Raw genomic sequence first — 26789 nt, 5'->3', positions numbered from 1 at the left:
CGGAGTCGTGTCCCCAGCGTTGACCCCTGGTGGGGCTCCGGTGCCTGCCTGGCTGCGTCCCTTGGGGCAGGACCTTTGGGGATCCCCTGGCAGGCTGTGGGGAGCGCAGCCGGGCTCCCCTGGCTCCTGGCTGCAGCACCTTGTGCCGTGCTGGCGGTCGTGGGGAGCTCTGGCGGAGCTGCGGCGAGCGTCCCAGGGCGGCGGTGGGAAGGTGGAGGCGGTCTGGATAGAGAGCGCTGCCCCAGGGTTGCGGCAGGGGCAATCAAACCGCTATTGACAGGATTTTTTGGAGAAAAAGAAAAACTTCTTTCGGAATCTGGCGGTAAACAGTGAATGTTTGCCGAGCGCCGGGGCAGGGCGGCAGGCGTCCCTCTCCGAGAAGGTGGAAGGTGTGCCGCTGCTCGCAGGGGGTGCTGAGCCGCTCCGGTCTGGAGCAACACCACGCTCCCAGGTCCGGGAAGAGAGCTGGCTCTGTTTTCTCTGCCCAAGAGCTGTTTGAGCATAAATTCGTTGGATTTTTAAGAACTTTGTGTAGCTCGGTACTGTGTAACTTAATTTGTACTTCTATATAAAATCATTTGTATTTTTTACGTATCTATTTCTTTAAAACACATCAGGTTTTGCTTTTTTGGTATAGTTTCCTTTTGTGTGGGCAAACTGCCCAAGCAGATGGTGTAATGTCACCTGTAAGCAATCTGAATAGATAGGTTCATTCTTACATTTTAGAGAGCTTTTTATTTCCTTTATATACGGTACAACTATTGCTGAGAGACTGTTCAAGATGGTGTTTCTTTTTGTGCTTCCTTTTAAAGAGATTCCTGCTGTGATTGGTTCTTTTTCTTTTCCCCCCCAAAGTCTGTGTTTTTGGGCTCAGTGAAAAATCTGTGACTGAAGAAACTTTCCTGGTATTGTTGAAACGGCAGCATGTGAAGTCCTTGGCCATTTTTACAAAGCGTAAATGAGGAAGTGATAGAATAAGTTAAAAACACATTTGATTGTTTAGACACATAACGATTTAATTTTAGAAGTTCAACATTTGCTTTTAAAAAAAAGGTTAAAAAAAAAAAAATCTTTACCGCAGGTGGGGTTTTGTGAAGCTGGGGAAGCTTCTGCTAAGAACCGGAGTGAGACCACTGACATATTTCCTATATGTTCCAGTTTATCCTTGTTTTAAACAACCATTGGGAGACAGATTTATATTGTGCAGATGCCCAACGGCTGAAAAGAAATAGCAGGAAAGCAGAAAATGCATAGGATTTTCACTGCATAGTTTTTCACCATTAGCCCTTAAAACAAGCGGCTGTTTTTACTTTGCCCAACACTTCTTACGCTGTGTCACTGGTCCTCAGCGAGGACCTCGGCGTACTGGGGTAATCCTGGTCTTAACGATCTGAACTGGTGGCGTTCCAGATGAGCTTCACGTTAGTTCTTTTTCTGCTAGTAAGGAATTGGAGATTGCCCTGGGAAGGGGCAGATCCTGCTTGTCTTGTGTGCAGCCAGTCCCCCAGACCTCAGTGGAGCTGCTGGCAGGAGTAAGGCGAGAAGTGTTGGTATTTGGAAAGCTACAAAGAAGCCGTGAATACGTTATCGAGCTCATATACTTGTCTACTATATAAGCTCCTTAAAAAAAAAATATCGTAGAGGCCTTATTTGTATGTTTTTCCTCAGGGAGGAGCTGCATAAAAGATTATTTATTTTATTTTTCTTCTATGGCGAATGGAAAGCAATGGGATCTTGCCTGGCCTGAGAGAGACTGGTTCTTAGCATGAGGGGAGAGAAGCTTTTGTGTGTAAGCACGCGTCTGGTACGTGTTTGTTTGATCATAGAAACGCACAGGGCACTTGGGGTAAGGCATTCAGAGCTGACTGAGTGCAGCCTGCGCTGTGTGGCACCCCAGGTCTTCGAGGAAACCAGAGTGCTCTCATAAACTTTAAGTTACGAATACTTCAGTTCTCCTGAAAATCAGGCCTTAAAGTGGTGTATCTGAAGTTTGTGACTGTTGGCAAGGGGAGCAAAGGATTTACTGGATTAGAAGAAACTAACAGCTCAGCAATGCTAAAAAAAATAAAAGATAAAATAATTGGATAATTTTTTCATCATTACAGTGTTTTGTAGCAAGAAGCCCTTTCCCATAGCTGTCCCAGCAGGCTATAAGAAAGCATTAAGGGGTTCTCAGTGCTTTTGAAGGGGAGAAGAAATTATGTTGGTCTTTCTCAAACCCTGGTAAGGGATAAAACACAAGAAGATCAGATTGTTATCTTTTCCTTCGAATTGTTCTGCCCTGGTTTGAAATTTTACCTTTTCAGAACAGTTGACCAGGGAATGTGAAGCAAACTAGCTGATAGTTATTGTCAGAAGTAGAAATACTTGCTGCGGTTGATGAGGCAGAAATGGGAGAGTTTAGGGTGAACCAGCCCTGGTCCTACCAGGAGTTGTTCCTGATAACGAGAAATTACAGCTCTACATTAAAGGGTTTTGAAGATGGCTGAAAGTTAAAATTTTTGGAACTTTCTTCTGTCTGGCTGTTTTGCAGGTGACTGTGTTACCTGACTTCTCTGTGTTAAGTCTACCAGCACCTTTCTGAGAAAATTTTCCGTAAGAATTGGAATTCATGAGCGTAACAATTCAGAGTTACTGGTCGCCCAGAGAAGGCACTATGAGAGTTGACGTTTCTGAAAATCAAAGCGTATTTGTCATAAATATATCTATTTATCTATATCTATATATATGTATCTCAAGGTGCTTAACAGAGTGCAATTAATAAGTTTGTATTTCTCAGGAAAAAAATAAATGACTCTCGCTGGAGTTTGACGGGTTCTTATGGCTCTACTGGCCGTTGAGGTCAGCTGGGAGCGTTCTGGTTTGGAGCAGACATCAGGGCCGTTACACCTCCCCCTGCACAAGCCTGAGTACACGGATTTTGCGCAGGTGGAGGCAGGTGGACTCAGTTTTGCTGGGAGACGGGCACCGAGGGCTCCTGGCTGTGAGCAGGCTGCCACCTTTCCCCCGCCGCTGTGTGCGGCCGGCTGCTGGGCGCAGGGACCCTCGAGCTGAGCGCTTGCTCGAGGGCAGGATTTAAGGGGAGCGGAGTTTTCAGCTGGTGCCGCAGCCAGCGAGCCCTGCCGGGGCCATCCTCGGAGAGACGCTGCGACCCACCGCCTTGTCCTGCGTCACCCCTTTGATGTTGCCAGAAGGACCGATGAGACGCGAACGGCCGGCGGTGCGTGCCAGCAGCAGCACCCGTAGCTTGCTTTTCCCTCCTGCTGACCCAAACCCATAAAACTTGTGCCCGAGTGCGGACTTGGGTCCGAGCAAGGCGGCTGCGGCACAGCCCGGGGCTTGGTGGCAGCTCTAGGACTTCTGAAACGCTTTCCCGTGGCAGGTTCTCTGGGTTGGGTCTCCAGTACTTCATAAAAGTGAGGGAATTTTGGACATTACCAACATACTGGGCTTGTACTTGGACTGGTTTTTAGCTGCATTAAATTTTGTAGCTGGTGTGTTTAACTTTTTAATAAGAAGACAAAGGATAGTTCCAGTTGTGTTTTTTTAACTTCACTCTTCCATTCTTTTTAAAGACGTTTTGTTTAAAACTATGATATAGGGAATGTAAATACTTCGGCATCATTTTTATTCTCTTTCATTAATGATTCAGTGCATTTGAAAATAAATCCAGGCCAAAATTTCAGATCCGCTAACGAAATGCAGAAGTTCAGCACTGACAATTGCTGTACTTAAAAGCTCCTTGGATCAGGTGGTGTTTTACCATATGGACATTTTAATTAGTAATAAAAATGTTGATCGGGATTTAGTAGTGGAATCTACAAAGCACAAATAATCTGCCTCGTTTTGCTTTGTTTTACTGGTGTGAATTTAGCTGCTATTTCTCTTTCCAGCTCCTTTCTCTGCCTCGTTTAGGCGTACACATCTATTGCTCTTGGTAGCCAGGCAGGTAGTCACGTCGGTTGTGTCAGGAAGCAGCGAGTCTGTTCCACGGGCCTGTGGAGCTGTATTACAGCAAACATCCATTTTAAACCGCTTGTCTTCTCGATGGTGCTAGCCCAGTGGCTCACCGATGCCAGGAGTGTTTTAAAGAGCCATTATCTATTTGGTATGTGCCTAATTAAACGGTGATAAGTTTGGAATGGCACACGCACTTTCTGTGAGGTTGCCTGGGAATTTTTTGGTGTGAAAACAGTGAAATCGCACGCAAAATCCGCTGCCCCGAAACGCGCAAAGTCCCGGGGAGCCGAGGTGGGACGGTTTCCTTCCCGCCTCTCCGTCCAGCTCCCCTGGGCGTGTTGAGTGGCTTTCCCCGCGCGTGGCCCCTGCGGCGGAGCGCAGGGTCCCGGGATTCCTGCTTTTCCCCAGGACTGGGGCGGGCGAATGCCCCATCAGGGTGCCCATCTCTCCCAGCGCCAAGATGAGCCCCGCGGCTGGTTGCAGCTCTAACGTGCTCTGTGACAGCCCCCAGCCAACCAACCCAGAAATCCTTCTCTGTCAGCGCTGACAGTAACCTTAAATTGTAAAAACACATTCTGAAAGATGTGTGACTTTTGAAGAAGTTGATGTCCTTTTAATATGCAGGATCTTTGGGGGGCGGGGGGGGGGAAAAGTACCCTTTTTAAAATTAAAGCACGTGCCACAAAAGCATGCATTTATAATCAAGGGGTCTTTGTTCCAGTGCCTGCAGTGCTAAATGCTAAATCAATAATAAATTTAAGATCTGTGTGAAGAACTGCAGCACTGGAGCAATGGATCCGGCTCTTTTTCAGCACTGGTTTCCTGACGGTCTTTGTTCTGCCAGCGCCTGAGGAGTGCTGTCTGCCGCTCACCTTGCCTCTCTGCCTGGGGTAGTCCCGAGCTGTCAAGTTCAAAATAGTAACTTCTTGATTGACCTGAAGATTTTCCAAATTTTTGAAGCATTTAATCTTCATTCATGGTAGCAAAACCAAAGATGGCTTCACAAAAAATATAGAAAAATATTTTTTTCACAAAAATAAAGAAATAACATTCCTATGTTTTAAACTAATCAAAAACTCTTTCTTACAAGGAATAACAAAATACAGCTAAATAACAAAATACAAAATCACGTTCTTTTTCCCATTGAAGTTAATCTTTTAAAAGTTTGTTAATGACTGCTGCAGTAAAGTTCCCCCCAGTATTCCTGTTAATGATTTAATTTTTTTTTAATCCCAATTTCCTGACATCTTAAAATAGGGATGCATTTAATCTTAAATTTGTATTGATCTCTGTCGGTGTAGAAGATGGGCTTTTCGGAGGGTCCTGTGAGGGAGGCACAGCACTGTCTAACCAAAGTCCTCCCTAAAACGATTCCTGATGTTCCCCAGAGCCTCCCTGGCCGTCCCAGGGCTCCTGCCAGTGGGGCGGCCGGTGGGCGTCGGGGCAGTGCCGTCCCTGGCAGGGGACCCTGGCACACAAGCCTTGATAAGAATGAAAGTCATTTGGGAAATCGCTGGGTTTAAGCCTTAAAAACGGTGAGAAATACCCTTTCTGAATAAGAACACGTTTTAATACTAGAAAGAATAAGATTCTGTGACAAGCCTACTGAATAATTAAGCAGCGCCGACGTGCTGTTTTGGGCTTAGAAAGGCAAGGTTTGGCCATGGGTGTGTGGAGTTCAATGCCCCTTGGTTCCAGTCGAGGCGTTTCTCTGTTCCCGTGCGATCCCTCTGGAGATCTCTGGGAAGTGTCTGTTGATCCCAGCACTGGGCAGGGTGGGCCCTTACTAGTAGAAATGTTGGCTCAGACTTTACAAGGTTGAAATTGGAAAAAAAAAAAAAAAAAAAAAAAGAAAAGGATTACAAAAATAAGTACTTAAAACTAGGTTCCCAATTCCAGAGCCCAGTAATTAAATTTCTTTTGGCGCGCTGTGCACCAGCAGCTTCCACTGCCACCAGTGACACTGGCTTGGATTTACTCCTGCCTATGGGACTTCACTTAAATGTCTAAATAAGGATGAAGCTTCGGTTACCTACTTTATTTTTGCATCGTGACCCCAGGGCATTGCCCAAAAATGGTTACAAAATTATTTCTGCAGATTTTTATTTCTGAACGATATCAGACCTGCATGGTGTTGGACCAGAGCAACGACAAGTTCGTAGAAGTCCCTCTGTGCTTTTACACAGAGGAGAGTCTTTCAAGGAGTTCTGGAAATACTAGTTGCTGTTTTCAGCACTGCATTTCCAAATTATTCAAGAACTTCATCACAGGCAGCTAATTTGCATGGTTTTTCTTCTAATTGGTCCATTTGTTATTTATGTCAGTCAAGATCGATCTCCATAGGTGTGGCAAAGCCAGTATTCCCAGTTCATGCAGTTTCCCAATCCACCAGTGCAGCAGCTGGTTATGAGGATTCCTTCCTCAGAGCCCGAGATTTTGGCTTTTCTAAAGAAAGTGATTCTGGCTGGTGGGTGCCTTGCAGAAAGGGTTAATTTACTGTTTGCATCTTTGGTTAATTCGGTGGTATGGTTTGGTACAGTTAAAAACACCCCGCTGTGGGCTCCTGCCTGGTAGCTGCCGAGTTGGATCTGGTTGTGTGCGTGTGGGTGACGAACGTACACGTGGGCGGTGAGAAGGCTCGGGGGGATGCGCCTGGCTCCACTGTAGATCGTGAAGTCGTGAGCCTTGAAGATGGAGAAGATCTTCTGGAGCATCGGTGCTGTTGTGTTGCCTCTCTTGACAATAAGGGGCCAAACTGGTGAAAAGTACCTACCCCTGGATCGCGGTGGGTTTCCGTAGGAGGGCTCCAGGATGACAGCTCCTGCTGGCCCTCCATCTCAGGGGTCCGAGCCCTTTGTTGGGGTGATGTTTCCACTGAGAGCTCATCTCCAAGGTGTTGAGATGGGGGTTTTCTCACGTTTTCTTCTTTTTGTCGGCTTTACTGGGGTTTTTTTGGTCTTTAATGAGCTACTAATAACATTTTGGACTTGGCAAATTCACCAGGTATAAAAATGGCTGGGTCAGGAGTACCGTTTAGAGTAACTAAGAATGGGAGATTTGGGATAAAATAATTTTGGCTAACCACCTGTTTCTGTATAGCTGGCTGGGTAGATCAGCTTGAGGTTTTGGAGGGGCTATATGAAAATGGGAAGACTAGAATATCCAAAATTTTATAAAAAATAAAGTAAATCAAAGTAAAGTCTATAGTCAAACTCCTTAATTGTGATGCATTTGCTGAGTTTCCCTCTTCCATCGTCGGCCCTGCTCCGATGCCATATGGTCTACCATGGAACATTTAACTTGTCAGATATAATGGATTGTCCTGGAAGCAGATTTTTGCTTTGAGCGTTCGGCTCCTTTCTTGCATTTCACTCTCAGCTCCAGGCTGCGGGATGAAGGATTGTGGTGGAAATGCAAAGAAGAGACACACAGTTGATTCCCCTTAAGAGAGTGACCTATATGCCACAAAATTTTACCCACGTAAAGAGGCATTATCCCTGTCACTGACCCTAGCAGGCTGCATGTCAGAACCATTTAAATTTGTCTGGACTTAACAGATTGTGCAAATGTTCCAGAATCAAGTGCTTAGGAATAATAAAGGCTTGTCATTTCAACTTAGGCAGTGGCGGCGCGGCTCGCGCCGGCCAAGGGATGAGTATTATTTATTGTGACCTACGTGTAACCTAAGCTGCCTGCCTTGCAGACCTTGTAAATTAAGTTCATCTCCCAGGGCTACTGAAACTTGAAAAAATATATTATCTGATAAGGAACCCAAATAGCCATTACTCTGTGCCGGAAAGCAGAGGTTAAGGTTGGGAGCGATCATTTCCATGGATGGGCCGGGAGCGGTTAATTACCCTCGTCCGTTTTGTGGTTGCAGGAGGCAGCCGTGGTGCCTTCGCGCCTCTCTGAACCCCGGGGAACCCGCCGTGGTTGGGAGAGGGGCCTTGGTTCAGCAGCTGTGAATAAAGTGCTTCCACTGGAGGACTCTAAGGCAGGGGTGGACGTTAGAAAGTTCTCTGTCATGTAAACTGCAGCGAGTCCTTTCTGAAACAAGCATGAGAAATGGCAAATGCTTCCTGGGGTCAGTTGTTTTAAAAATTTCCTCTCACTGAAGTACAATAAAAAACGGTAAAATATTGAGTAGACACCGTAGGTAATATTGCTGCCCCATTCTGTGAAGTAATTAGTAAGAGTCTAGGATAAAAATCTGGCCCTGCTAAAGATACTCAGTTTTATTTAATACTAGTGCAGCCAATATTTGACCTAGAGAGAATAAAATATTTGTAAATCAAGCTGCATTTTGCTCTTCAGTGTAGCGTTCCTTTCAGGTGTGGTTAGCATCAAGGTACGGTCATTTTTTTTTTGCGTGAGGATCATTGTCTCTGTGTTTGGCAGCAAAAGGAAAATTGTCAGCTGGCAGAAGTGGGAAATCCCTCTCTCAAGGACTTTTTTTTTTCTTCAGTGTAGGAATCAACGTTCCTAGGTGTCTCTTCATGAGAGCGCTCTGTCCTTCTTGCTCTGAAAGTGGCGGCGAGCGTGTGTACTGATGCTATGAGTTTGCCTGTATTCTCAGCCCAAATTGTTTGCTCCTGGAATCTTTAGGAAATGTCAGTTCTCAAGTGTAAAAATCTTATTAGGGTATGCATGCCCTCTGCTGGATATTGCCACTTTGAGACTATTGGGTATTTCATAATGCTACAGTATATTTGCCACATCATTCCTGATGTTTTGTCATACATTGAGATGAGAAGCTTGTGGTTTGTTTTGTCTGCTTAGCAAATCCAAATTAGCTGTTGTTTGTAAAACGTCAACATTATAACAAAAATAAATGCTAGCTTTTTTTTTTTTTATTTTCTGTACTAAACAACATGACAAATAAATAGCATTTCTGTAGAAATGTATAATTATTTAATCTCATGATTAATCTCATTAATGAGTATTAGAGACTCAGGTAGTTCTGTCTGTATGTGCAGAGAGCACGTGAAGACGGAGGGAAAAAACCAGGAGGTGAACTGCTACAAAGGCGTCGATGCTTTTGGTGTTAAAACCTGAAGATTTGTCTTTGCCATTTTAAAACGGGTCTGTCTGTGGTCGTGGGCAGCGTTTGTTTCCTCCTTCCTGGCATGTAGGGGATGCTGTAGAGTTAACTGGGGCGTCAGGCAGGAGGAGTGGGCTCAGCAGCCGAGCGCCGGGGTGCGGAGGGCTGGGTTTGGGGTCCTGCTGCCGGAGCGCAGGGGCACCCGAAGTCCCCGGCTGTCGCCTTTGCTGACGCTCGGGGAAGGAAGGGACGCAGCCGTCTAACCAGAACGGTTTCTGTCCATCATGCCGAGGTGTAGATTTGATCCCCAGTCTGAACGATAAGGCTGTTGATCTCTTTATCCTGGTTCACGTCCAACGTGGTTTGTTTTAGTAGCCTTTTAATAAGCGCTGCTAGATAGGGGCGGTTTACAGACCGAAGATTTAGAGCCCAGACTTGGGCTGGAGGAAGGTTTATGGTCCTCTTTCAATTCTGTGTCTTTCATGGCCTTAGATCCTTATCTAACTTGTTTTAAAGTGATTCTATTTTCATGCTTGAGTGAAACCCCAGGTTTCCAGAGACACGATAAAGATCTCCTGAACTGGTCCCTGAACAAATGATGAGGGATCACCCTGCAGTGTATTTCAATTTAAAATAGCCCTGTGAGGCTTACTTAGGATAAAACAATATCCAGTGCTTTACATTCAATTCTTATATATTGCTTTCAGGTCCAGAGTATTATTACAAGATGTTTTTGTCTCATATCTATATGAAAATGTTCCCCCTTTTTATTATTCTGATTCTCTAGTATTAGATAGTGCTTTTGATTTTTAGGGTTTTTTTGTTCTCTGATGCCTGTCTTCATCCCCTGCCCGTCTTTTGATGGTTATATGTTCCAAGAATGAGAAGGGTAAAAGATGATGAATGTTTTTTCCTGGAGTTTTTGTTTCTCTCCCAAATAGATTTGCCTATTTCCAGAGTGATACAGGTGTTCAGGCTTAGATGATCATAATTATTTCCTCTAAACTGAAATTCCATGCACATATGAAAAAGGAAAGGAGACTAAAGATGTTTATGAAGTCAGATGCATCCTCAGTCTAAATGAAGGATTGTCTCCCATAAATGTTCTTCCGTTGACAGCTTTTGAGTGTAGGTGCCCGCTTGCCCTGGGCTTCCTGAACGTGGCCACCAACGTGGTGGCCCGCGACACTGAGGAGTCTTTAAGGTTTCTTCAACTCGTTCAATATAATTTCTTCATTGAAATAAACAGTTGTTTTATTTAAATACCTAATTTAATTATGAAAGTTTATTATTCTGGTCTCAATTAGTGCATGTACTTGATATTAAGCTCATTAATGCTCCTTGTCCGCGGAACGCAGTATTATTTATTGGTTGCACAATTGCAGTGAAGGCTACAAAATGGCAATAGCTGCATATGCTCTGATTAACTTGGAGGTGCTGAAAACCTGTTGCAAAGGGTGCAACGGGCTTGTTCTGACTGGATTAGACACAATCAATCCCTTAACGTGGCTGTATCATCCAGGCAAGCAACCAACAATGAGCGTCAAACCTTTCTTTTATGGGATAGTGTGATAATCTTTACGGCCTAGTTGATTTTGGTGACACTAGTCAAGGACTAAGGGACCATTTAACAGAAGCCTGGTAGAACATAGTCTTCAGTATTTTCTCTTTGTGTTCTTATTCTTGCAGTTTCAAGTGCGGTTTTACCAGAGCCATTTTGCTTTAAAAGCACGCAAACAGAGAAATCGCACGCTGCCCTTTAATAGATGCCATTGTTCGGTAGATTACAGAAATAGATTGAGCAATTTGCCTTCGTCTTTTGGTTTGGGTCCAATATTTCACGCTCCAAGATCAGTGACAAAAAATGGGACTGGTATTTTGACGGAATGCGTAGAAGGGACCGTGGAGCTCAGGGTGGGCAGCACCGGGGTCGGTCCCTTCCCTGCGCTTGAAGCCGTCAGCCCCGCGGGGGGCGTTGGGCCAAGCTTGCCGAGAGCGCCGGGTGGGACAGCCTTCAGCGGGCAGCCCGGCCGTTCCCGCCGGTGGGTCTGTGCGGGGGGATGTTTGGGCCCAGACCCCGATACGCAGAGTGTGTGCAAGGAGGTAGTTTGGTCTTTGGGGCGTTTGGGAATTGACCGTGCTTGTTTGAGCATGAGCTCCAGACCAGGGAGGCGAGTCAGTGGTGAAGTACCACTTTGGCTCTGGATTTCCTTACTTTAGGTTGTTCAAGTCAGCTCTGTCGCTTGATTTTAGTATAGGTTTTAGGATTTAATTTCCTTTGCATTTTTGATGGTACTGTTTAAAAAACCAAAGTCTTCCTTTGTAATGGTACTTGCTCTGGCATCGTAACACCTCCTCAGGAACCATTACTGTTTACTGCACATCCATGTGTGTGCAAATATCCTCTTTCATGTTAAAAAGACCTCGTTCCCCTAGCATTGTGCTGCATTTTGGGGTGTGATGCCGTTCACATTATCGGGATGAATACCTTCCCTTAGCTTTGTATCCAGTGGACCTTCCCTGGATCAGATGCCGTGGCATTTGTACTATTGTGTGAACATTATTGCACAAACTTTGCTTAAAATCTGTTAGATTTCTTTCTTATTGTCTGTACTTCACATACAGCACAAAGCAGAAGTAGCTCATTAACATGATACTTCCATTACCATCGGATGAGATTCTTTGTGATGTAAAATATGCTGTTCAAACCTCACTGAAATAAATAGGGTATTTTGACTGTATATGCTATACTGCTCAGTGTGCTGCTGTTGGAGCAGTATGTAGATATAACCCGGGTCAAGCCTGAGTTGGTGACTTAGCCGAGCTAAGCAACTCTCTCGGCTCTTTAAATGTTGGAAGAGGAGAAATTGCAGCCCCAGTGTCAGCAGCCCAGACCCGCCTGTGCCCCCCGGGCTGCGGGGACGATGCCTACCGAGCCTTGCCGTGCCTCACCTTTCCCCGCAGCCCCAGCACAAGGGCTGCCTGTTCCCCTGCCAGCTCCTGCCTGCGGCTGCCCGGGAGCTGTGCCGGCGAGCCCGGCTCCTGCCCGGGTTAACAGCCGAGGAGACGCCGGGCGGCGAGGAGAAGCTCGCTGTCACACAAAGGGGACCAGGCTCCAGCCAGCTGTTCGCCCTGGTGCCAGGGACGGCGATCGGATTTGCAGCCTTCAATTAAGAGCCCCAAAAATGTCATGGAATACTAAAAGCATTTTCCTTTTTATTTTTTCTTCCTTTGTTTTTTTTATTTTCCTTTTTATTTTTTTTTCCCCCCTCTTTTAAGGAACAGAGTATTGAAAAGTTCTGAAAAAATACGGCAGCTACCTGCTGGCTCCTCTGATGAAAGTGTGGGCACGCTGTTTTTTTCTGGCAAGGGCAAAAGCGAGCAAGGCCTGGGAGGCTGTGGGCAGAGGGTAGATGTATTTCTCCAAAAGCAAGGTGCTTGTTGTAGGATATGTAGTGTACAATGGCTCATGTATTTCAATGAGGTTTTTCCTTGGATAATTTGTAATTCTGCATGAATTTTACCTTGATTTCTCTGCTGAATTGAGTCAGGTTTTCAAATCTCTGGGGCAAAAAAAAACCCCCAAAAAGTCCTGATAATGTGGCTGTCCCTGCCAGAAGTTACTGTGCGGAGCGGGTCCTCGTGTCAGGCGGGGCCGGCGTTCGAGACCTTCACTCCTGCCCTGAGGCGAGTCCTGCACTCGCTCCCTGGGGCGCTCAAATCCTCCCTTTCTCGTCCGACCAAACTTAAACAAGGAAATTTTCAATGCAGGAACTTTAGATTAAGGCAGAAGTAAACTGTTTCATGGTCCTGACAATGCAAAGAGACCCTGCTATGGCTGATCACACGTGTGTGCTCATTCCGGACAGACAGACCTGGAACTATAAAGTTCAGCCCATTCTTCAGTTGCTCAGAACTTTTTCCCGAATACGCTTCAGCTCGGTGTTCCTCGTGCCTGGTCTGACTTTGACATGAATTCTCCTTTGTCATTCCCTGTAGGGGAATCAGTCAGGCTCCCTTCAGGATGCATGTGAGACATGGGACATCAGAGGGAGTAATCATTAATTTTCAAATATACTAGAAATGCAGCAATAAAATAAGAAATAGGTTTAAGCAAAATTACAGACCTAAACAGACCAAAATTCACAGCCATTAAAATTGCGGTCCCTAAGACAATTGCTTTTTTTTCCCCCCCAGATAGGTTTCCCTTCTTCAGTCTAACCAAGAACTCAACCCCAAATGTAGGGCAGCGGAAACCTGAATTAGAATATTCTGGTCGAACTCATCTCTCAAAAAATGTCAGACACGAAATCGATGTAAACATTGAATTGAAGTCATTTATAGAAATAGCTTCACTTCCTTTTCTCTGCAGATGGAAGGAGTTGCCTCATGCCTCTCATTCTGCCTACCAGAAACCAGCCAAGGTGCCCCATCTCCCAGGGCAGGGGAAAGAGAGTGGGGAATCAGATGACTCGTATTTGTGCTTTGGAAGTTGCTTAAATTTTCTACTTAATTTGATTAATTTTTCAAAGTACAGCATGGAGAGGCAAGTGGCTTCATTATTGATTGATTGGCAATCCTCTGCTGCTTTGCTTTTCTGCGGTTAAACAAACCTGCAAACACAACATTTAAGAAACAATCGGTTTCGTTTTGTGAAGATAAGCCGTATTTTTTTCTAGAGGTATTTAGAGAGCACAGACTTGAGATTCAGTGTTTGTCAGAAAACAGGAGCTGCATGTAGTTCTTTCTTTGTCTCTCCTTTGATTGGCATGCATTGTGTCAATTAATTGACTATATATATTTTATTTTTTTTGCACGCACGCAAAGTTGTTGCCTCCGATAATAATGGAGATGCTTTTTCTGCCTTACCTAGAGAACAAGCGCATACTTGAAAGTTATTCACCAGCCTTTGTAGGTCAACTTCTTCCATGGAGCTTTGTTTCGATTGTCAGATCATAAAGCCACGGAAGGGTATAGATCGCGTTGCGTGTTCGGAGTGCTGGTAACAAATGGCACATTTTAGCATTTGGTCCTCTAGGTAGAAAAAATTAATCAGATGTCTGACAAGATTTGTTATTCGTCTCTATTTCAGGATCCTTTTTTTTTTTTTCTTTTTTTTTTCTTTTTTTTTTTTTTTCCCCTGGCTTACAACAAATATTACTAACGCGTACTTTTAGGTTTTAAAATATGGACAACAGTACTCCATGCAGTAAAAGACTTGAACGATTAATGCTACCCTTATGCCTCTTTTGAGTAGTTTTAGCCATGGGGCTTGGCACTGCCACCATTGTCTTTGTGCCAAAAAATATCCGCAGCGGCTGCCGCATTCTAGTACTAGAGGGTTGTCTCGAAAATTCCGCAGTGAATGCGTCGGGTGTCTACATCGCTGTAGACGCTCTCTCTTTTTTAAAACATTTAAAAAAAAAAAAAAAAGGAGAGAGAATCTTTAGCTCTTGCAGACCTCAGAAAACGCACAGTACAGGCTGGGGTGTTCAAGGGACTGAAAATGATGCATAATGTACAGTAAACGTAGAAATTCAGGAGAAGCTTTTGTATTTGTGAGCACAAATAGTTGCTTAAAGAGCCTACTCTTGCATATTATCAGCACTCTTGCAAATTTTATTATCTGAAACAAATGTGCCAGTGAATTTTAAGCAGAAAATCAACATCAAGACTGTAGCTAATTTTAAATGGACAGTTTATACAAAAGATATTCCCCCCCCCCCCCCCCCAACATGAAGTGTCATTACAAAAAGTATGATAATTTCATAATTACAGTTGATACTGAAAACCTACATATGTATATCTTTTTAACGGTTTCTTGACTTCTTCATACATTTCGGTTATTTGTTCTTAATTGAGGAGGCAGATTTCTAGCTGTATCTGGGAACAACACCACCACCAACAAATGTAATAAAGTTAAAGGCTTACACTATCAGAATGAAATGTGTTCACTCATGATCTCCAAAGCTATCTGTTTGGTGGTAAAAGTGGATGCTATAGATGAAATCTTTACAAGGAGCATAATCCTAAAAAAAAAAAAAGTCAATCTCCTGCTGGCTGCTGTGCCGCTTTGGTACCTCACAGACTTCGACAGAGTCCTGGACGAGTGCCCATTGATGTCATGGAAACACTCAAATTACTGAGAATGATTCATGTCTATGCTGTTCTCTTATCCTCCCCCACACAAATAGAAGTAGATTTTAACCCTGACAACTTGTAATTTGCAGTGCGTTTATTTTTGTATCTGGATAAATATTTTTTAACAACTGAAATTAAGATGAGGCTGCCTGTGTCTGATACGATAGAAAAGGAGATTACTGATACCCAGGCAGCGGCGAGGAGCGCGTTCAAAGTACCTTGTGTCGCCGCTTGTACTTGGTTCCCCTCGACCCTGTTTTTCTGTTTGGGATTTTTTTTTTCCCCCCCCTGTCCTCACCGCTTGTTATTTGCATCAACGTTCTGGCCCTCTTGGGGTGATGGGAAGTAGCACACGTAACTCCAGGCGTGCCAGCAAGACATTTTGTTTTCAGATCTCGGCTTTGGACTCGGGGTTTCACGATTAAAATTTCATTGTCATTTCAATCTTGAATTATTTCTGCAAAGGCTTCCAGTACTCCGAACCTGAGGGGGGCTATGGAGTGGGTGATCCATCATTTTTGTGTAACCAGATACAAGTGCTTTCCAAAGTTACTGCGTGTGCAAACGCCCTATGAATTGCAAATAAATCGTGGAGGTTCCTGTGTATAAGTAACTACTTTGTGTGGGAAACAACAAACCCCAAAACAACCGAGGAACAAAAGCAAGCTCTAGAGTCTTAAATCGAGATGAGGAGAAGGATGATTTTTTTTATTCCAAACCACTCACAATAGTCAAACTTTATCGGTAATACCTCTGAAGGGCAAGCAGACCTTAGTAGCCTTATATTGAAGGAAAGGCTTGTGGCGTCACAATGTGGCCGCACCATTTTGGGGATGATTAAAATTAACTCCGTCATCCTTTGTCTAACGATCCGCCTCGCCATGGGTTCTTCCTGAAATTTGGATGGCGTTGGGAAGAGGGAGCGCAGCGGAGCTCTGCGGCCGTCGGGCAGCGGCAGTGCTGGCTCGGGTCCCCTCCTCCGCTGCCCGCCTCGCTCGGGCCCCGGCCGTTCGTCGGGTCGGGGGATGATACGGTCGTTATCGCAGCCTGGTGTTTCCAAACGCCGTTAAAGGACGGTCTTTAATGGCTTCGGTAGGTGTGCTGGCACAGCGGCTTTGTCTCGGCGGCGCGGGGCTGTCACCGCATCTCTGGTGCGTGGGGGTGGGCAGCCGCTGCACCCGCTGCCAGGGGCAGAGGTGGCCCCGGTGTCGCTGGGAGTGGCACGCAGAGATAAACTGAGCATCTGGTCCCCAGTAACTGGTGCTGTGTGCTGTGGGTTTTATGCCCCAGCCTATAATAAAAACTTTAATTTTATGAGTGATTTTTACTGTGTTCTTGGATGTTTTGTTAGATAATACCTCCCCCCCTCCCGTGATTATCCTCACCATAAGGGTGGTCTTTTAGTGTCAATATGTTTTGTATCAGCCCTCTTGACTGCTCTTTGTCTCCGGAGCACGTGGTGCGGTGCTGCTCAGCCATGACTTAATGCTTTGCAGAAACCACCTCTTCCCTTCTTGATTTTGCTCGAGTCTGGCCATTCAAACCTGAAAGAACCTTTATTTTCCTTTGTAAATATGGTATAACCGTAACCAATACTGCAAGTCAGGCTGTTGGTTCTGAGTGTTAAAGGCTTCCTGGGGAAAAAAAAAAAGGAGAAAAAAAAAAAAAAAGGGTATTTAGGTCTGGCAGAGAGTCTCGGCAGTCATTGGGCCCCCGTTCAAGTCCCAGCCTTGGCAGCAAACGGCGAATTCCCAATCCGTGTCTCTCTCCCAGGTGTAAATTCCATCATCACCTTGATCATGGGGGAAATTCCCTCCTGGGAAAGAGAGGGGGGAGCTGCATCCCCAGCAGCTCTGGGGTGAAGCTGGCTGGCTGGAGGGCCGGTGAGGGGATGGCCGTGCCCCCGGTGGGGTGAGTGGTGGGGCAGGGAGGGTGCCGGGCTGCTCAGCCCCCAGGCAGAGGGGAGGCGCGGAGAGGGCTGCTCACAGCCTCGGCCGGCCGGTGGAAGCCCATTAAATCCCAGTTCCAGGAAGGGTGTGGAGCCGTGCAGCCGAGATCAGGAAGTGTATTTCACTTCACCATCCTCAGCATGAAAAACTGTTCATCCCTTTCTGTTGCCTACGTGCATTACGCAGTCGGCAGGGCCTATTTTACGTATGTAAACAGCACTAGGAAGATGTGGTGAAGATCATGTAAAGTGCTTGGAGAAGCTGTTTATATCTGTTATACATTTATTTTTATTTTTTGTTGTTGTTGACAGGTAAAACAGAAAGGGGTTCGTACTCATCGTATGGAAGAGATTCGAATTTACAGGGTTGCCACCAGGTAAGTGGAAGTCTGCTCGGCAGAGGGGTTGTGGTAAATACTCTGATAAATGAGGTTTGCTTCTTCAGGTTGCACGTCCTAGTAGGGATGGGCTCCATCGTAAACGGCGATGGCCGCAGATGCGAGCTTCTCAGGAACGGGCTTTATTGGCAACTGCAGGTTTTAAAGCTCCTGCCTGAGCTTTTCTAGCCAGGATACAGTGACTGGAGACTGCGAGTGCTTGGGCTGACCTAATGCTGCCCTAGTGAGAGCTGCTGTGAACTATTGATTATTGTCCCTTGCCACAATGCTGCACTGTTCAGCATGGCGGGTCCTTCCCAACCGCCCAACTTCAGAAACTACAGAAGTGGAAACACACCGCAGACCTTGTGTCAGCCCCTAGCTGTGGATGGCTACTGCAATAAATCCTAGTTTTCATAGAATCTGTATGATGTTGTGTGAAAACAAGGTTGTATTGAGGGATAAAAATGTCTGTGAAAATATGATTTGTTGTCCCTTTTTGTTTCTGAATTGTTTTTGGCTGGAAGTCAAGGCCAGCAGGCTAACAGCAAAGCCGTCTCAAGGGAAGCATGCGTGAGCTAGAAAAATAAGAGTAGTTTAATTAAATAATAAAATGCCAATGTAATACAAAGGTATAGCATGTGTGCGTGTGCCTCTCTGCACTTTGCATTTGCATACTTTTAAGTCCCCAGAGAAAATCTGAGTCTAAAAATACTATCAATAGCCAAAAGTCTGTGCTTTGTTTCAAGACAATTGATTTTTTTTTTAAAAAAAAAACTTTCTTTTTGATTTCAGTAGCAATATTAATCGTGTGTTTAAATTAATTTTGTTCTTGAAGAGTGCTAGGCTTCCTTTTTCTAAGTGCAGTAGCTTCACTCTTTGGAAAAGTATTGAAAGAATTTAATAGCCTTCTTAATATTCAAAGCTTTATACTGTTCAAATCTGCCAGGAAAAAAAAACAACAAACACCAACAAAAACCCAGCCAAAATGCATATTATTTCCCTATAGGAAAGGGAAATACTTGATGCCTTGTTTTCTTTCCTATGTCTATGTTCTTTAATAATGTGGGGAAACAGTCTATTCTTAGTTGTTGGTTTGGGTTTTTTTTATTTTAAACATTTAGCGTCCAAAACCAAAACCGTTTGAGCAATTAAACAGACATTTCTGTTCGCGGTACGCACGTGTATGCCATCGGTAGTGGCCCGAGGCTGGGGCTGTGCTCTCGGCCGTCTCTCGTGGCGTGCCCCTTCCCTCCTCAGCCCCGCGTGTGCCTGGACGGGCTCCCCGGGATGAGTGGGCTCTCCGGGACGGGTGGGCTTCCCCCAGATGGGTGGGCTCCTGCCGTTGGATGGGCACAGCCGTCCAGCACAGGAGAAGCATCCCATGAAGGCGAGCGGCCGTGGCGGCCCGGAGCTGGGCCACGGGCCGTGCCTGCGGGTCTGGTTTCGGAGGTGGAGGCGGGTCAGGTGGCGATGGAGCCCCTTCCTCTGGCCGCCGCGGAGCTGCTCTGCTTCGGCCCCTCGGCTGACGGGGCCGGCGTGAGCCCCGAGGGAGGTGAGGTGGGGTTCGCTCTGCTGCGCTGGCCCGTCATCATTGGTGTGGTTTGAGTTCTGGGGACGATTCGGGTGCGAAGTTTCTCGCGCTGGGCTCGGAGCGGGAGAGGCGCAAGGGAAGGGTGCCTTGTCTTGCTTAAAGCTCCATCGCACGTGTTTAATTCTGCGTGCAGCGAACGGAAGGGTTACAGAGCAGCTCGGTGGTGGAGGTTTACAGGCCAAGCCTTGAAAGTGAACTTAGTGGTGCACTGAACCCTCACACGCGTAGCACTTCAGCGGGTTGATAGGGGACTTGCTGGTTTCACTTGCGGGAACCAGCACAGGTAAGTGTGGAAGATCACATGTGTAGCCCTACCCTCACCTGATCCAAAACAGCTGCAGTAGCTCTTTAATTCCTTTTAGGAGCCATTTCTAGCTAGTCCTCTTTGCTTTAAAATCCTTGGATGCTTTTGCTTTCTGTTGTTAGGAGCTAGCAGGGTGTGTTTCTGTCCCCAGTGCTTGCACAGTGTTGGGGGTATTGTCCCCAGCGTGTAGTAGCACCCATCCAAGATTGAGACCGATCTCCTCTGCAGCTCCAGCCTCCTGGAGATCTCGCTCTGCTGCTCTCTCGGGTCTGCTGCTGTTTCACATGTCATCTGAAAGGCGTACCTTTTCTTTGCTGCATTCTGCTTTTAGTTTTTCTTTCTTACTGTGTTGGAATGATCTCGTGATACTGCAAGTAAGTTAGAAATTGTTTCTGAGTTCAAAATGGCATTGCACGTAAAGAAGCTAGGTGGTCTGTATACGCCTTGTGCGGGGGGTCTGAATGCGACTCGTGCTGCGGCCCTTTGTGCACACCCGTATCTGTGAATAACCTGCAGGGCACCAATGCGTATTTTCTTTAGTTTGGGAGTAAAGAGTTGATCTTAGAAGCCAAGGGCAGAGGTGCAGCTGTAGGCTTGAGAAGAGGGTTTGCCACGAACAGGTGATTTTTTCTTAAGCGTCCTCAGCTTCACATCCCAGCCGGGCGTTTTGCACAGGCGGTAGTGGAGAGCGACCTGGTTGCAGATACCCCCAGCGTGAAATGACACGGGAAGGATTCGGCGTGGTGTTACTGCAGCATCCCGGCGCCCGCGGTGCTGGGAGCGTGGGGGGCTTGGGGCAGCTCGGCTCAATCCCACGGGGATGGCTGGTGGGAGCTGCGGGCCCCCACGCAGCCCCGCTCGCGCCGTGCCACCGCCTGGCTTGGCCGCTCTCAGCCAAGGGACAGATCAGCAAACAGCTGAAACCCTCGTGGGGAGCTGCCGGGTAATTGCCGTAACGAGGACGGTTGCCCGCAGAAACGGGCAGCGTGGTTTCCGCCTCGGCTTTTCATGCAGCACCAGCCCCCTGCAGTAGAAGTCCACATGCTGCTTCTGCTCACCAGACTTCTCGTCTGGCCCAGAACGCGGGAGAGGGCAAACCTGAAAGCGGCAACAAGCCCCAGCCTTTCGGCGAGCATGAGAAAGAGGATAAGCCCCAACGGGCAGCGCGAACTGCCTGTCTTGTGTGACGGGGAATGGGGTCTGTCAAGACACCAGGAAAACCCCAGCATTTATTCCAGTAGACAAGCCAATGGCTGTGATGGTAGTATTGACAATTAATGCATTTTTTTTTCCCCTGAATGATAGCATTGAGTAATTATTTTTTACACTTGCGTGGACCAGTTCTGGAGTTGCCTCAGAATTCAGATGGTACAGACCTGGGCAGCTGTCTGGATGGATCCATGATCGTATCTATGCGGCAGTGCCCTGTGGGTGTGTGGGGACAATGAAGTCGAGGGAAAATACCCTCCCTACCCACTCACCTTTTCTGTGGTTTCAGGTCATGAAAATTTGGGGGATTTCGGGAGGATACCACAATAAAAGTGCAAATACTAAAAATTCCAGTCCACAGAATAGGCTCTTTCTACCGTGTGCATCCCCTTTCTTGAAGTATAAGGGAAAAGTGGGTGAAGCAGATGACCAGTGCCCAGAGAGGAAGGAGAAAAAACATTGCTAAAATAAGTATCTCTCAAATTCCTGAAAAGTGCAGAAGGAATAATGCTTAATGCCGAGTCTGGACCATCTGTTGTCTGTTCTCCAGGCTGCAGAACTATCAGGATCCACCAAATTATTAACAAGTATGAACCTCCAGGCTTGAAAGAAAATTAAAAGCTACAAGCCTATTGCAAGATTTCTAGGCTGTGCTTTCACACGCATTGAGAAAGATTAGCTTATCTAGACAGAAGATACTGAAGAAAACTTGGTGAATTCCAAAGGAAATATTGGTCGTGATAGTGCAGATCGTTGAGAATCCCCTGAAGCCTCGGGTTATCCGAGGGACTGGAGTAGCGGCAGTAGCTGCGTGAGCTCCTTTTTGCTAAACCCAGGAGGAGTGTGCAGATTTTGTTGATTTCTGAAAGGTAAATTGCTACCTCCAGATGTGATGCATTGCTCTCTGTAGATGAGTTCCTGGAACAATTAAGGAAAACTAAATACCTAACGATATTGAACTTGCTACCTATTAATCTTCCGGTAGGAAAAAACCCAACAACCTCCCTTCACACAAATAGCAGCAACGATCTGAGGTTTCATCCCCGCGCTGTGCTCACACCAATGAGAGAAGAGGTCAGATACACAGCAACCCATTTACTTCAAGATGATTTTTATTTCTGAGCCTAGGGCCCAATTGGGCTTTCACTGAAAACCATAGCAAATACAACACTGATTACAGTGGGAATGGAAGAAAGCTTATCTTGGGAACTATTTAATTCCATTAGAGAGAAGTCATCTAAGAAACATGTACCGAAGTTGTTGTCAAGACACTTTTGAAACACTGGCTTCATTGAAGTTAATGACAAAAACCTCATTTCAGTCAGTGAAGTCAAGATTTTGCATGTTGTCTTAATTCTGTGCTACTTACCATTTCCCCAAAGATCAATTTTTTTTTATATTGTGCTGGTTTGGGGGGGGATTAGCGAGGCAGTCCTATTAAAAAAAGCATACCTACTTGATTTCTCTAACTTTACTCTAGTTTCCTCTATTAGTCTGCGTTCTTGACTGAGCGCTCAGGGTGCAAGTACGGGTCTGCACGTGGCAATGGCGAGCTGCGTTGTTCAGACAGCTTCATGTAAATCGGCGCTGTAAAGGGGCAGAAAGGGCTAGAAGGAATGATTCGGGAGGTGGAACTGAGCAGGGGCCGGTGCTGGGGCGGGCGTGAGCGCGGTGGTGGGAGCAGGACGGTGATCCGGAGGAGACGGGAGCGCCTTGCTCCGGCCGGAGGGTCGGCTCGTAGGTCACCGCGCTTCGGTTTCCCAACGGGGGGCCGCGTTAGTTCTGCAGGGTTTGCCCATCACCGCTACTCCTCAGTGCGAGAGGGTCTGGACACACCACGTACACCCTTGCGGGGGGAACGGCAGCGCCTGCTGCTTGGGGCAGTGTGGCTCCACCAGTTGGTTGATAGTCGAGGAGGCCGACTGAGCAACCCGGAGCGATTGCGCTTTTCTGAGCAATCGTTAATTCACAAAAGGAGTGAATAGAGGAGCGAGCTGTAAAGTGAGCTCGGTGGCCAGAAAACATACACCGTAGATTTCCAAGGCAACACATGAGATTGTACGTGGGATTAAATTAGACAGTCCTTTGAAAATTTGGATTATGCCTTTTTGGCAAATGCATAGTAACAGATACTTAGCTTTTAAGGTGTTTCAACTTAAAGCAAAATCCCCAAATCCTAAGATGACTTGTTTTTACTACTAAGTCTTTTAGAAAGTAAGTCTAAATGTTGGTTTTGGATGTTCTGATGTACTTGATGTTCAAGAAATACTCTCGGAGGCCAGTTGGAACCATCCCACTGTTAAAAGCTGACTCTGGAATGAGGTGTTAAGGTAAAAGCTAGTGGAGTTGTACAAGCTCAGCCAGCTTTTTTTTTTTTTTTTTTTTTAAATTTATTTTAATAAAACACAACTGCTACCAAAATATAATTAATTTTATCCAGATTGAGATCCTATTTACTAGCCTTCAGCTTGATTCAAGGTACCATGATAAAGAGAAAGGCCAACCACCGGAATGACGTAGGCATGATGTTTAACTCTGGTTTTATTGCAGCCTCAGTTCAAACAAGCAGCGTTAGAGACTGCAACAAAATGGCTCCTTCGTGCATTTGCAATGCCGAAGGCATCCGAGGGCAGTCCGCCCAGACCTGCAGCAGCTCTGTGGCTTTCCAGGATTTCCTGAGGGACTGTATCGGTAGCAATTTATTCAGGGAATCCAGACCAGAAAGGAGTAGGCTCCGAGATCCTGAAAAGCCAGAGGGATGCGACTGGCAGGGCAGCGTTTCTGCAGAGAGCACCTCTACACTGGGGTGCAACATGTATCGTCGAACTCGCCTCTTCTCTGTCTTCCTTTTGGTGATTTTTCTCTGACTCCTCTCTTCCTCCTTGCTTTCCTGTGCTCCCTCCTCTCCCTCCAAAACCTCCACCCCACCCCATCCCTCTGGGAGCGTTGTGGGCTTCCAGGAGGCTCGTGAGCAAGGGCGCAGCCGGCTGCCGTGGCGAGCGAGTGTGCCAGCTCTGGGTCAGGTTCCTAGAACCTCATTTCAAAGTTCACGCAGACCCAGGCGGAGTCCAACCTTCTTGCAGCTGCTGGTGTTCTCCCGGATCCTCTCCCGTCGGATCTGACTCCAAGTACTTGTTGGCCATTGCAGTCTCTGTACGGACGCGACACGCTCTCGCCTGACGTCCCTCCTCCGGCGTGGCCGTGGATCCGCTCTCCTTTACCTCCCGTCTTTTCTTACTCCCCTGTCCCTCTGTGATGGCCGAGAGGAGCCTTTGGCACACGGCAGGGCTTGTGGTCCCCTCTCCGTTCAGCTGGGACAGCCAACGTGCTTTCTCTGAGGGTTTTCTTGTTAGGTGCGTGTGGCGTTTTATCCTCGCTGTGTTGTAGCTTGCTCCGAGGGGAGAGGCCACTGTTTTTTTTCTCCTTGAGCGAGTGGCTGTGTGGCCAACATGCTCCCCGCTTCCCTCCTGCCCCATCCCTTTCTGTCCCGCACCTACCACAGCAGTCTGAACTCCATTTCCCATGGAGGAAGGCAAGGAAAGCCTTGAATTTTAATTTTTGAATGTTTGTGGCTCGGTGAGCGTAGTGGAGGGAGGAGATGACATACCTTTGACAGAGATTGTGTCTAGAAGTAGCAGAAGTATTGCTGGAAAACTTTAAAGGGAGCATAAGGGGAGTGAAAGGAAAGACACAGGCAGCTCTGCAGCAAGTGCAGAGGGATTAACTGAGCCCAGCTGCCCATGCCCGCCTGTCTGTGTGTCCAGTAAGGCTGTAAATCCTTGCATAACGCCGTCCTTCTCACGCTGAGAAGCGAATGGACAGAAATAGCTATTGCCCATTTTCTTTTTTTTCTTCCAGAAGTGCTGGGACTTCCTTTTTCTGCTGTGAATTATTGAATTGTTGCAACATCTCTAATTACATGAAGAGGAGTCCAGCAAAGACAGAAGGGAAAATAAAAGCAGGAGGGATTATCTTTTTATCTGATATGTACTTTTAAAAGGTCCTTCTTCAGTGCTTCATTCAGCACGAGATTGAGACTAATGCATATTCTGAAATCAGGCTTCTGCTTTAAGCCGCTAAAGAATGACTATTACAAAAATAACTCTGGTAGCATCGCACAGGGGCTTCCCGCATCTTAGGGACCTCGCCAGCGAACGCACGAGTGCTGCCCCGTGCATTCAAATGCTCTTGGTTTTTCTTGAATTTGATCAACAACACGTTCTTCCCTGGCTTGCAGAGCACGTCGGGGCTCTGCTTGCCTTTTTCCTCTTTGATGGCCTGCCCACCTTTTCGTGGTGAACCGTAAAAAAAGAAGGTATCGTGGCTGCAGACAGGGAAGTGGAAGCCAAGGTGCTGCGTGTGTGTGTGTGTGCGATTGTGCACGGAGCTGCTGCGCTCTGAACGGCTTCTAATTTGTACTTTGTTCATGAACGTCGGGGCAAAGAATCTTTCCATTTTATTGGTATTGTATACAATAAGTTATTAAATTTCATCTCTGTAATACACCTGCAGTAAAATAACAAAACATTACTGCACTTAAGGAACATGTGTGTGTGTTGCAATGTTCCACCCCTCCCTTCCAAACAGCTGCTTACGGATTTCAAGATCCATTGTATATATTCCCTAGAGCCCACCTCTAATAATCGAGACACATCTGCCATTGCAGTATTATAGGCATATGTAGTTTTATTGAAAACTATACCTGTATATAAAAAAATTAAATAACTCCTACCTCAATTAAATTGGCAAGCTACCTTTTCTGAAGATCATATTGCAGACCTCTGGAGACACAGCGAGTTCATTTTATTCTTCTGTTACAAATTACTTAGTATTTTATTTCTTTTTTTGCTTAGTCAAATAACTAGGTTTCCTCACATTTTGATGGCAAGATTCTTTTACCTATCATCATTTCTCCTTCGTTCTCCCTCCCTATAAAAAACCACGCAAAAGCTGTACTAAAGTGATAAAAGATACCTAATGTACCAAGGAATTTAGGTTCCTACGAAGCCTATGGCTAATCCATTTTTTGTGATTAGATGTGCAGTGTCAGTGCCCTTGACAAAAGCTCCAGCGCTTCGTTTATTTGCTCTAAAGTATTTGAACGCTCTGACTTCTTGACCGGGCAGTAGGTGCTTCCCAGCCACAGCTGGGAGCGGGTGTGATGTGCTCCATAGGAAACAGGGTGCAAAGCAGAATTGCGCTGCGCTGTACGTATAGCCTTTGGCTAAAGTAAACGCCAAGAGAAAGAGCTCCTCGCCCCTGGAGTCCAAAATTCCTCCGCAGCGGTTACAGCCATCCTAACCCCTTGTGCAGGTATCATCTTGCCTGTGGGATAAGGAGATGGGGTAGGTGAGCTCTGAGTCTGGCTTTCCCTGACCTCTTCAGTACACGTTCCTGCCCCAAGGACCAACGGTCAACATGAAGGGACAGAATTCTGGACACCGTGAGGTCCGTGGCGGGAGTCCCATTGGGTTCAGTGGGGCTGGGAAGCAGAATTTCGCCTGGTAACTTCTGTGGTGATTTATAGTTGGAGAAGATTCACCTCTGTCATTGTTTCTGCTCGAGCATCTCGCTTTGGGAGGTGGAATCGTTGCTCCTGCTCCAGAAATTAGTTCTAGCGCCCATAAACTATCCTCCTGTGATCGTGGGCACGCCGTGGACTAATGTTTTTGATGTTATAGCACTAAAATAATGACATAAGAGATAAAATTTCCATGTTAATCAAATGTATTAAAGGAACAGACCTAAGTTCAGACATCTGAATGGCTCATTTAGCAGAATTCCTCATGCATCCAGAAAGACACGGTTTCATTGTCCATATCATAATTGAAGAAATGCTAAAACCCAACACTGCAATTTAGTGGTAAAAGGAGTGCTTTTCTCTTAGCCCTTTGGATCAAATGTTAAGCTGAGGGCTATTTTGTTGGAAGTGAGCATTCCAAGGGCACCTTTCTGGAGCTTATAACCTGGCAACAGAATAACACTGCGATTTGTAATGTGCAATAATAGGTTTATGTTGTGGTTGAGTGCTAATAGGAGCTCGGTTTGCCTTCGCAGTCGCTGCACTCTGACTTTCTGTGCTGTCGTGAATGCGATAAAAAGGGGAACGATGCTTGCCTGCAGTTGTACCGTGGCAGGTTGTGGGCTCGCTGTGCTGTGCGTTAGCGGTTCAGGTCTGGTCGGTGTTTGATGGAAGACCTCCAGCAAAAAGGCAG

At 46.2% G+C, this 26789-nt stretch overlaps 1 protein-coding gene across 7 annotated transcripts in view; it reads left to right on the top strand.

Moving 5' to 3' along the window:
• Window positions 1-26789, top strand: part of TCF4 (transcription factor 4) — a 231823-nt gene that overhangs the window by 97922 nt on the left and 107112 nt on the right. For all 7 annotated transcript variants that reach the window (XM_086479385.1, XM_086479389.1, XM_086479387.1 and 4 more), the window contains one exon: window positions 17403-17467. In XM_086479385.1, coding sequence (XP_086335511.1) covers window positions 17403-17467 — 65 coding nt within the window. The remainder of the gene's footprint in view (window positions 1-17402; window positions 17468-26789) is intronic.

The sequence above is a fragment of the Leptosomus discolor genome, chromosome Z (genome assembly GCF_034619465.1).
Source record: "Leptosomus discolor isolate bLepDis1 chromosome Z, bLepDis1.hap2, whole genome shotgun sequence".
NCBI classification, from domain to species: domain Eukaryota; kingdom Metazoa; phylum Chordata; class Aves; order Leptosomiformes; family Leptosomidae; genus Leptosomus; species Leptosomus discolor.
The sequence above is the reverse complement of the archived record's forward strand: the minus strand, read 5'-3'. Positions and strand labels throughout refer to the sequence as shown.